Here is an 11,960-nt window from a genome sequence, read left to right on the forward strand (position 1 = left end):
CTTGCAGCAACAAATGGGAGCTAAACTGGCAAAAGCATAAATGAACAACATTTCCCCAACCACAGATTATTCTGGTTCTGGTATAACAAGCTGAAGAAACATAGGGAGAACCTGAAAATATATGCCCAGCACGTTAGCGTAAGTGCTATTATACTCTCCGACACGACAATTTTTCTTTACTCATTTTTAAAACCACTTCACAAAGCACAGCATAAAAAGTAAGACCGTTAGAACTAACTGAAGATGCCAGGTAAGCTGCTGGCAGTTGTAATGTTTTGCAGCTGCTGTGTTTTTCCTCATTAATGAAACAGCCTTGTCGTTTAAATGCAGTATAAATCACACTTGCTAATAAGAGGGAGATGAATTCTTAAGAGACATTTCTCACTCTTCAAAAGCTTCTCCACGTATCAAATGCATTACCTGACAGAATTAATACAAACCCATCACATGGCTCTGTACAACCTTAGTGTGGCTAGACAGTTTCAACTTGGTCCTTTTCAACTGGAGAAGGTAACCTTGCTGGCACTTTGTCCAAGCAAATAGGAAAGCAAGGCTTCAAACTCAAGACTTTTGAGAGAATAAAATTTCTCCAAAAGACAGTTTCAGATTTCTTATTATCCTTTATCCATGGATAGACTGGAGAAACTGGGGTTGTTCTCCTTAGAGCACAGAAGATTGGGCAGAGCTTTGATAGTGGTGTTCAAAATCATGAAGGATCCAGACAGAGTAGATCGAGAGAAACTGTTCCCGTTGGCAGATGTGTTGCTCTAAATCCTGAAGTCACCATCAGTTTCAAAAGGATAAGAGCAGCAAATGCTGTTCACTCTCTGTTATTACCCACCTCTCCCGGGTCCCGATCACGTCGCTCCATGATCACTCGCTGCTCCTGCGCCCCAACCTCGCCGCTCCTGCTGCACTTGCCCATGCTCTAATCAGCTACCTGGACCTTGGTGATGTCCAATCCAGTCGCCCTCTTCACAGCCGTCGCTCTCCAGCACGCGCTGTATCTTGAAGTGGTATGCTCCTTTGAAGACCCCCAACCTGCTGATGGTCCTTGCAGGTCGGGGCCGCTACGCTAAATCGGGCTCAGGAAAAGATCAAATTTATCTTAATTTCATCCCATGCCCCCAGCAAAATGGAGTTGATCTTATGAGAGTTGCCTTGAAAAATGAAGCTTTGAATTTCAATGATGATTTAATAAAATTTGATGAGAAAAAATAGAAAGTTAAAACAATAAGTTTGGATTTTAATAAAATTATAAATGCTAGTGTATACTGTTTTTAATAGTAAAAAAGTTCAGCAGAAAGTCAATAAAAATTTGTAAACATTTATAAAATATAAAAATTATAAAGAAGCATCACAAATATAGGAGCGGAGAGTATTTTGCAACATGCATTAGAAGCCCATGATCGAAGGCAGTCCAAATCTGATCGTTTTAGTCCCCGCATTCATGGCATACATTTACAAAAATTTCTGTAAAATTTATTGAAGTTTACAAGCTGATAAAAAGTGTAGCACAGCTGTTTGCTTTTGGAGATGGTTGTTCAGTCCTTCTGTTAAAATTCAGCTCATTTTCTACAATATTTTTCTGGCTTTTAAAAAAAATAAAAGTTCATTCACACCAGTTCAAACTGTCTAGAAAATACACTGCACTACAGCTGACAAACTTCACAGAATCAAATAGTGGTGGGAAATTCTGCCTTTTTAACTAAGTTTCTGTGATCAAAATATGAATGGTATTGCTTCCCTGAGAGGCTTGAAGCATGATGGTCATCATCATAGGCGGTCCCTCGTATCGAGGATGACTTGCTTCCACGCCAAAATGGGATGAGTTCACAGGTGTCCAAGTCTTGAACCACATGTTGAATGGTGGAAGATGCCTGAAATGGGGACTCTTCCCGGGATGCTGTTTGCTTGGGACACAGTACCTAATCCGGGGACTTTCCCCGGAAAACGGGGAGATATGGTCAGCCTAATTTAAGGAGAAGCTAGATAAAATATGTGGGAGAAAGGAATAGAAGTTTCAGCTGATAGGGTTAGATGAAGAGGGGTGGGTGAAGGCTTGTGTGGAGCATGGACAAGTTGGACTAAATGGCTTGTTTCTGTGCTGTACATTCTATGTAATGTAATTGCACTCTAGTTTAAATTGTAGATGGAGGCACCGCTAAATTGGTCATCTCATTAGGTTCCAGTTGGTAAGCAATGATGATATCTGAAACAATGTTAATAGGTGTCACACAAGTAAGGGGTGAACCAACCAGCGCGTGAAATGCGCAGGTATGAGAGAGTGATACATGGCAGAGTATTACATTTTAGGCAGGAGGAGACCATTGATCAATCTGACCTGCCCGCTCAGTTACCCCCTTTCCTTCCTGTAATATAACTCAATTTCATTTTTATGGAGATATCTGATGCGGGGTAAAAAGGGAATAATTTTATGGGCAGGCTAAGTGGACCCATTCAGGAATGAGATAAACTGTGTTTGATCCATTAATATGCTCTATTTATACCATAAATATGATTCAGAAACAAGGATCTAAGTAATTTCATTATGACATCAATACCATTACAGTCAGGCTATTGCAAGTACAGACCTTGTTTTATATGAAGTGGTTTTCACCTCTCTCCAGAATGATTAAAGCTAGCAGTTATGAGCAACTACAGCTCCAATAACCAAATATTCTAATTACTTTTCCATGGATCTTGTGTACTTTTTAGCACTTTTAACAAGTCGAAATGGGAGGGATGTGGCGGGGGTGGATCGACGAAGTAACAGAGACGCCCTTTCTGCCCCAGGTTCCTCTCCGTGTGCGCGCTTGTGTATATATTGTGTGCACGTGCATGTGTGTATATATATTGTGTGTGCGTGTATATAGTGTGTGTGTTGGGGCTTTCAAAGGAGCATACCATTTCAAGGTACAGCGCATGCTGGAGAGCGACGGCTGTGAAGAGGGCGACTGGATTGGACGTCACCAAGGTCCAGGTAACTGATTAAGCGTGGGCAGGTACAGTTGGAGCGGTGAGGTTGGGGTGCAGGAGCGGCGAGTGATTGTAGAGTGACGTGATCGGGGCCCAGAAGAGGCGAGGGCCCAGGGGCAGCATGGGCCAGCCCACACTGCAATATGTGTGCGCACAAGGTCTGTGCAGCAGAGCTGGTCTCCAGTTGTCTTGGTTAATGCTTGCCACTGAACCAAGACCTAACACACAACTGTGTTGAGGAGATGAGTCTGCTGACTTGAGAGAGCCACTGCATCATGCCAAATAGTCTAACATGGGGAGCTCTAAATTTGGAAATTTCAGAAACAGTAGCTCTCCCAAGTCAGCAGACTCATTACATCATGACAAATGTGCTGAGGAGAAGAGACAGCATAATACACCTAATTCCACCTCCTGACAAACAAGGCAATTGGCAAATTAATGAAGCCAAACTCACAAATAAGGCAAGCATTGATCCAGGTAGTGGATCGAGATAAGGTCCATAAGTTATTAACTCAGAATTACCATTCACGGAGCAGCTGCTTCCTGGCTCCATGAAGACAGCGCTTATGTTAAGTGAGAAATGGAAAAACAGCACCATGAATCCAAAGTTTATAGCCAGTAGTGGTTTGTACATTCACTGCTGGTGCTCCTCCCAACACAGAAATCCTCATCCCATTGCATCTAGAGCAAAATCTAAAAGAAACACAAATTGAACTTTTAATTTAGTTATCTGGTGTTTGATAACGTCAGAGCACCATGCAAATTGTATATATATTTTTGGGGGGCAGGGAGAAAGAGAACTGGGAATGCAGCCCCAAAACACTGATATCCAGCAAGTATTGCTGATTCTGACCTCTGCTTTGACACACTCTCGCATTGTACTAAGCAGCTTGTGAAACTTGAGAATGTTTAATGAGCAGAATATAGCAAGCAGCTCCATCATCTAACTATTCTGCTGCAATCCGATTATTTACAAAGTTTAATTAACTTTTTATTTCTAATTCAGTTCTATGTAATAGTAATGTCATTCAGTAATAAATTACAAATCTTGATATACTTCTGAAAACAACAAAATAGTTGCCATGCACGGTTGGAGATGGTCATAAATTCTACATTTCACGCATATGTTACATATATTTATTAAGTGCTGCAATTATTTTTAATTCATGAATTTCCACTTAAATTTCTTACCATGGCCTGATACGTACTGCAGGTCAGAGAACTGATTTGGAAGTTTCCCAGATAATTGCATGAGCTCTTCAGTTTATGGCAGTGAACAAAGAAATATGTCAATAGTATCCTAAGTGCTATGATTTTTAGTTTTATTCACCATTAAGGTGACAGTGCTAAGAACAGCACTTGCAAAACTTCCAGGAACAAAAAATTCAAATAGGACAAACCAGTGAAGTCAGTTCAAATTGAACTTAGTTTCTTTTTTTTCTCCAAAGGGTTGGATTGTCAGCACAAAATGGAATAGTTTGGCCATCCTATCTAACATACTCACGGTTTGCGTATACACCATTAAGCCCCTCAAAATAGTTTGGTTGCAGTATTTCCTGAATTATTGTAACTTATACATACAGTTTAATTCTGGCATCTTAAATCTTGTCTGCACTGTCCACTAGGGAAACCACTGGGCACAAAACAATTTGATGATATTTATTTGTACTTCTTGAAGCTAGATAAAAATGCAATAAATTGCATCTTAACAGCAAATTTACCTATGTCATAATGCTGTAATTGCCAAAGTATACGGGGCATCAATAGGCATTGACAGTAATAAGTTTGAAAACTGCAGGGGTGCACTATCATGCTACAATACCTCATCAACTCTTTAATACCCTTCAGGTTTCCTTTTTCTTACATTACAAATGACTCGCTCAGTTCTCATCAGTCCAACCACAGACCCTCATTTGTATTTGGCAAATATTACAAGGATTCACAAACTGCACATAATTTGTCACATTCAGTATATAAATCAGAGAGGCAGTTTGGTGACCATCGACAAGCTTTAGGAGGTCATATCACATTATAGGTCTGTAATACATTTATTTCTGGTCATTCAGATTTGTACCTTTTCTGCTACATCCAACACATCATAGATTGCCTTGAGTATTAATTTTCAAATAGGTGCTAAATGAATCATATATTCTTGTCTGGCAGCCAATTAACAGGGAGTGATTCCAAATACAAGCGTTAACTGTTTTGGCCTATAATATCAATGCACAATATGTTGTTCTATTTCACCATATTTACTGACACAGAACACAAAAGGTTCATCTATCTGTCACCAATAAGCCAAGACCAATGACATTTTAAAGGTCTTTTGGATTGTGATCCATCAACAACTCAAGTATATGTTTTCAATTTTACATACTTATGTAAGGTCTCGGGACAACCACATACATTTTATATTATATGATGACTTGGCTTACCATTATTACCATATGGCAGAATTTAGTTTTTTTGTCTGCATATTATTCATCCCATGAGCTGCTTTTTAATAACAGTAGTAACCATACCAAATTCTTGACTTTCATTTGTTGTTATCTCTCTTCTTCAGTTTGTTCAGTTATATGAAAGTATTTGCTTTTCTTCCACTTTTGACAAAGATCTACACCCAAAATGTTAACCTACTTTTTCTCTTAGATGCAGACAGGTCTGCTAAATATTTCTAGCATTTTCGCAGTGCTCTTAATATATGTATAATGAAAATAAGAATTGGGAAACAAATAAGAATATAAGTATAAATTTGGATTCTAATCACAATTGAACCATATGCATAAAATGTCTTGCATTGATATTAACAGGCTAAGTATAATTCATCTCAAGCATCATCAATCATCTGCAGTAAAGGTTGCCAATGTAATAGTGGCAGATGTGACAGACTCACTGGTCCTGAAATTCCTGAATCCTCACTCCACCACCTGCCAGTCTGCCCTGATCCCCAGAGATAAGGTTATTTGTATAAAAGGAATGGGTGCATGCCCACTTATTGGTGCTCCCTACGCATCCTCCCCACAGAGGTCCAGGAATTTAATCATGGAGCAGGATCAGACAGAAGATTTTTTTTAAATGCTGGTATCTATCTGGAGCCCTTTCCCTACAGCATGATTGCCACAAGGAAACTGGCACTGGGTCCCCCAGCTCCATATTAGTATAGTCATTACACCCATGTTTCACCCTGGCCCCACTAAAGGCAGAACTAACAGGATTTCCACCAGACCAGTCTCTTTGACAGGCAAGATATGCCCATCAGACCTTAAAAAAGAGGGGCCTGGTGAAACTGAATCTCATTCCAAATTCCAGCCCTCCCGCCAGCTGATTTAAACCATTGTACTGCTCTCCCAAACCCCATTAATTTCAGGGCCACTATCCTCTTTGACTTTGCAAATGCAATGGAGGGAGGTAGAACTAGCTGGACAAAATGAGGAGACATCCTCCAAAATAGTACACATATCCTCATTTTAAATAAGCTTGCCCCTCCTTCTTGTTACATATAATTACTTGAAGAATACAGCCCTTATCCATTCATTTAAATTGTTGACCTCAATTGTATAAACAATGCATTAATCAATGCAGTACCGTTTTCAGCCACTGTGTTATACTTTCAGCTTTCCATTCATTTAAATTTTTGACCTCAATTGTATGAACAATGCATTATTCAATGCAGTACCGTTTTCAGCCACTGAGTTATAAATTCAGCTTTCCTTCGAATGTAATCCACCACTGATTCAATCACTATAACGCACACAATTTGCAAAAACCTCAGTTCAGTTTTTCCGTTTTACAGTTTCCTGACGTGCCAAGCATAATGCCTCCAACCCATGGACACATTTTGATTTAAAAATGTAACTTATTTTGATTACTATTATTCCGAAAGCAACAGAACTCCGTATCTTTAAATGCGTTTGCAATCTGCGTCACTCGTTGAGCTGAAGCCTCCTACTCAACATGTCCCTAATGTCAACATGTTGAATATTGAGGGCGTTAAATTCGGGCGGGGATCAAAAACAGCAGTCTTAAACAAATGTAGCAAAAGATTTGCCTTGATTGAATGGGGGGAATGCAGACAGTAAACAAACGTCTGGATCCTGCTCACACACGCAGAGCCTTTAAATACATCATCATGTGACTCTCACACACCCAAGTAAACGGCAGTGCGCATGCGCGTCAGCTCATTCATTCAGAACTGCGTAACAAGGCAGTTTAATAACAAATCAGTCTTCGGACAATGTCAAAATGTTATAAATGTAATCTACGTTTTTCTTTTAAAGGAATGACAATTGTCGCGCGCAATGCCGACGAAAAGTAGATAAAATGTCACCATCAACTTGGGGAATGTTTTAGCCCAGTGCTATACCGAGCCATTAAAATGTTACTAGTCTAGGATACTAAAGTCGGCGGTAATAAACGTATATATTTTTTTGAATAACGAAGCCGAATAAAAAGTTCGGTCTCGACCAAGCGTCACCAACTGACACCCAACATTTGTCCCGCGGCCGCTCGACATTCTCCAACTAATTTCTCCTCACAATTTCGGGGAAAACAGCCGCCACAAAAATCACCGCAACATCAAATTCAAACAACAACCGAAATATTCTATGGAAGAGAGCCGGACGGGGAAGCGCTGTTAGTTGACGGATTGTGAAACACGGTCGGAGAGCTGTCATAAAATGAATGGGAGAAGCGTCACCGATTAAAAACAACAAACTTCTCAACAATTAGCGACACGTCACAATTCTCCACTCTCCCCCTCCGCCTCTCAGCCCCCGCCGCACGGCAGCTCCTGCTGCCTACAACTGCTTCCTTTTTTTACTGTTCCCCGCCCGGTAAAGTCAAATACGCGACCTGCGGTACCGAACCATTGCCTGGTGTTTACATTCTCCGAACTTCACTCACCAACTCCGTCGCCATTACCGAGTTCCCCCTAGCGGTGGAGGCGGGTTCCGAGCCTCATCGCACCACCCGCCCATTGGACTGCGCCTCCACGTCAATCAACGGAAGCACGGATCCGATTGGAGAAACGCGTCGTCCGCGTCACGGGTGGAATAAACAATAGCGCGCGGAGTGTGCCGGGAGACAATCTATTCCGCCCCACCCCCACTCTTTAAAATCCCCGGATGGAGACGGTTGACAGCAGCTCGACTTGTTCGCAGTGTAAATGACTGCAGGTTTGTGCCGCTGTAATGCTGGACAATTTTCGGCCCTGCATGTGAATGTGCATTTTTTTTTAAAATCTTAACAACGGGATCATCTTCACAATGGTTCCAAAAGGGGGTTACTGTAACGCCAGTTGCAGAATATTAATGCTAAAACCCAATGTCTCTTGTAAATGGTACTACCAGCGTTTAAGGCGCTGTGAAAATTCGGGTCCGTGTTTTAAGATAATTGGTGGAATATTGAGTATTTAATCTCGGAAAGGCGCACTGCTCTGTTTAAGTGATTGTGGCTCAGGCCAGAATGCTTGAGAGGCAACTGTACTGACCCTGGTCCTATCTCACTTCTTTTACACTTAACTCTTAAACCATTGCCTGAGGAATACCCACTGTAAACCGAATAGCAAAAGGCAAGGTCATACATTGGATTATTGGGCAATACACGGTGCACAACTGTGGTTCTGTCCTCCACGGAAGCATTATCAAAAATAATCTGACGCTGGACCAAAGAAGGAGACAGTAAGACAAGTGACGAGAATCATAGAAATGTACAGCACAAAGGAGTCCATTCGGCCCATCGTGTCTGTGCCGGGCGAGTTACCCAGTCTAATCCCACTTTCCAGCTAGGTCCATACTCCTGAAGGTAACGGCACTAAAGTGCACATCCAAATACTTTTTAAATGTGGTGAGGGTTTCTACCACTATCACCATTTTCAGGCAGTGAATTCCAGACCCCCACCACCTTCTGGGTGAAAATGTATATCCTCAAATCCCCTCTAGACCTCCCAATGTAAATGTAGATTCTTTTCTCTCAATCTGGTTCAGTAAAATTACTGAGTCGAATACCTCTTGTGCTTTGAACAAAGCAGTCTTTATTTTACCGGCCGGCAAGACTTATCAGACAGAAGATATACTTTCTCGATCGAGCGTACACACTCCCTACAGATAAGTGACGTTACATTGTCAAGGCACAATGGTTATACATTTTCGGCAAAAGATAACAAGATAGGGCTAGAGTGACATCTCAGCTCAGCCCATCTCTTTTGATCCCTCCTTCCCTTCGTCCACTTACAAGCCGACCCAAGCATGGTCCAATTTTAGACAAAGACCTTCTGTCAATGTTTCAGGTTAATAACATGATTTAATAAGACCTTGAGGTTTTTCTGCAAGCTGTGGGTTTTGTTTCAATATGTGTTAGTGTTGTAACATTTCGCAGTCTCGAGTCTGAGATGTCATGGCTATTCCTCCATGAATTGTTTGTTAGCTTATACTGTCCCTATACAATTCCCATGTTCTCAACTTCAATGTCTCTATACATTTTTAAACATTCATATTCCCCCCTTTTATCATTCCATGATAACACTTAGGATCATTCTAGGAGTAAAATGTATAGGGAATGTGAACACACCCAACATCTAGAAAAGTTCCCATTTTGCGCATAAACATAAGACATGTAGCTCTCGTCTCTGTCTCCCCTCCCATGCGCCGAAACTATCATATCAACACTATTATACAGACTGTGGCATACAGACAGTTTCATCTTATGGCTCAGGATTCAGATAAATAGTCCAATTATTTTGCTGATCAAAAGAGTTCAGTTTTCCCGTCTCTCTTCTCAGGTCACCGTCGGTGTAGATGGCTGTCTATCACTACGGGTAAAAGTTCAAACTGGTCCACGTTCCAATTAGGATGCCAACGGCCTTGTTCAGCTATGGAGAAGAGGAAGTCTGGAACAGAAACAGGAGTTAGAATAACCAGTAAAATAGGTTCGTTAGAGGGTGGTGAGCTTGCAGTGGTGCAGGTGAACCCAAGCACTTTTCCCCTCAACCTTGGCTGCAGTGGGGGTAGTGAGTAACACCTGAAAAGGCCCCTCCCATTGTGGCTCTAATCCCTTCCGAATCCATACTTCCCTGGTGCCACGAGGGACAATTCGGGTAAAACTAGGAGGTCGAGGTGAGCATCTTGAACCTGGTTGTGAGCTAGTCGCAGAGCCTGAGTCAGAGAAAGAACATAGGTGGTCATCAGTTGAGCTGAGATACCATATCTAGGAACAATTTCCCTCATTAACACCTTAACAACAGTTTGAGCCTTATTGTCCAGGATAGGGTAGGCTTCAATCCATCTGCTAAACACATCTACTATTACTAACACATATTTGTAACACTGAACTTTTTGCAACTCAATGTAGTCCAACTGAAATGTCTCAAAGGGACCTTCGGGTAGGGGCGTTTTACCCCAATCACAGGGGACTCCCTTCCCTGGATTATGTTGCTGGCAAACCAGGCAACGACTACTGATGTTCTGGGTGAGCGCCTGGAGTCTAGGGTGCCACCAAGTAGCCAAAAGTGTGTCACTCGTGTTCCTTGCTCCACAATGAGTAGCAAAATGCATACATTCAATAACCCATAGAGCCAACTCGTCAGACATACAAGTCTGTTCCGCGGGAGTGGTCCAGAGTTTAGAAACATTGTCATAAGTACATGCATAATATTTCCACAACAGTTTATCTTTTTCAGGAGCGTCCTCCTGTGCTTTTATAACATCTTGAATGGTTGGCATTGGTTTTTCCGAGGCTAACTTATCCTTCGCAGGATTTTTAGTCTGACTCATAATTTTGGGCACTACCATCTGTTGGTCACGAGAGGCCTGTTTGGCCTCTTGGTCAGCACAACGATTCCCTATATCAACCAGAGATTTTCCGGTAGTGTGGGCGGTACATTTGACAATGGCAATGCGTTTGGGGAACATGAGGGCTTGCAACAAATCAGATACTAGCTGTTTGAGATATCTCACTCCCCTGTGAGGTTAGGAATCCCCTATTTTTCCATAATTGTCCGAAATCATGGGCTACTCAAGGCATACCCAGAGTCGGTATAGATATTAACCTTGAGGTTTTTAGCCAAGATACAGGTTCTGGTAAGGGCAAATAGTTCAGCTTGTTGGGCGGAATAGGCGGTCTCAAAGGCGGCAGATTCCACGATCTGATAGCGTATCCAGAATTTCGTCTGCCTTCTGGGTCAATGGAAGAACTTCCGTCTACATACATAATACAGTCTGGATATTCCATTGGTACATCAACGAAATCTTCCCTGACCGATGTGGCCTCCTGAATTAAGGATAAACAATCATGACTGGGTTCTTCCTCATCTTGGGGTGGCTCGGTAAGAAAACAAGCCGGATTGATGGCAGTACAGTACCGAAAGGTCAGCCTTGGATTATTTAGTAGGTAGATCTCATATCTACTTTGCCTGGCCATGGTAAGGTGTTGAGTCTGCAGTTGGCCCAGGAGGGCAGCTACAGAGTGAGATGTGTTAAGACAACAGCAGCCCAGTCTTTCAGAATTGTATAATACAGTTGAAAGGGCCGGTCATAGAGGGGCCGGCCCAAAGCCGGAGCTTGCAGCAGGGCTGTCTTTAGTTCCTTAAAGGCTTGGACGTCTACGGTTTCTATTTGTATACGGGGTGAGGTGCTTAGTCATCAGGGCAACATTAGGGATCCAGGATCTGCAGTAATTGATCATCCCCAAACACTGTCGCATTTGTTTAGCCGTGCTGGGGACTGGAAACTGGCAAATTGGTTCGACTCGGCTAGCCTCCAAAACTCGGTGGATACTCGGTATTGCCTGTGATAACCCACTTGGGAGGGGTCCTCTGCCCACACATGAGGATCCACATAGTCAGGTATGTCAGAGCCAGTATGATGCTGCAGAGTCGTTGACCTTCTCGGGGTCCCCGTGGAATTTGCACATCCCGGCTGGTAGGGTCAGCCTCGTCTATAGCCTGGCGCACCATAACTCCCAAATCTTTAGCGTGGTGGGGAGGT

At 42.3% G+C, this 11,960-nt stretch overlaps 1 protein-coding gene across 2 annotated transcripts in view; it reads right to left on the reverse strand.

Moving 5' to 3' along the window:
- Nucleotides 1–7,959, reverse strand: part of hbp1 (HMG-box transcription factor 1) — a 60,101-nt gene extending 52,142 nt beyond the window's left edge. Inside the window, exons 1-2 of one of the 2 annotated variants that reach the window (XM_070897434.1) lie at nt 7,882–7,926; nt 3,502–3,672 (exon numbers count right to left, since the gene is read on the reverse strand). In XM_070897434.1, the coding sequence (XP_070753535.1) occupies nt 3,502–3,504 (3 nt within the window). In that variant the 5' untranslated portion in view covers nt 3,505–3,672; nt 7,882–7,926. Of the gene's footprint in view, nt 1–3,501; nt 3,673–7,881 lie in introns of both variants that reach the window. The other variant, XM_070897433.1, reaches the window with a different exon arrangement.
- Nucleotides 7,960–11,960: the final 4,001 nt, after the last annotated feature.

The sequence above is a fragment of the Pristiophorus japonicus genome, chromosome 13 (genome assembly GCF_044704955.1).
Source record: "Pristiophorus japonicus isolate sPriJap1 chromosome 13, sPriJap1.hap1, whole genome shotgun sequence".
NCBI lineage: Eukaryota > Metazoa > Chordata > Chondrichthyes > Pristiophoridae > Pristiophorus > Pristiophorus japonicus.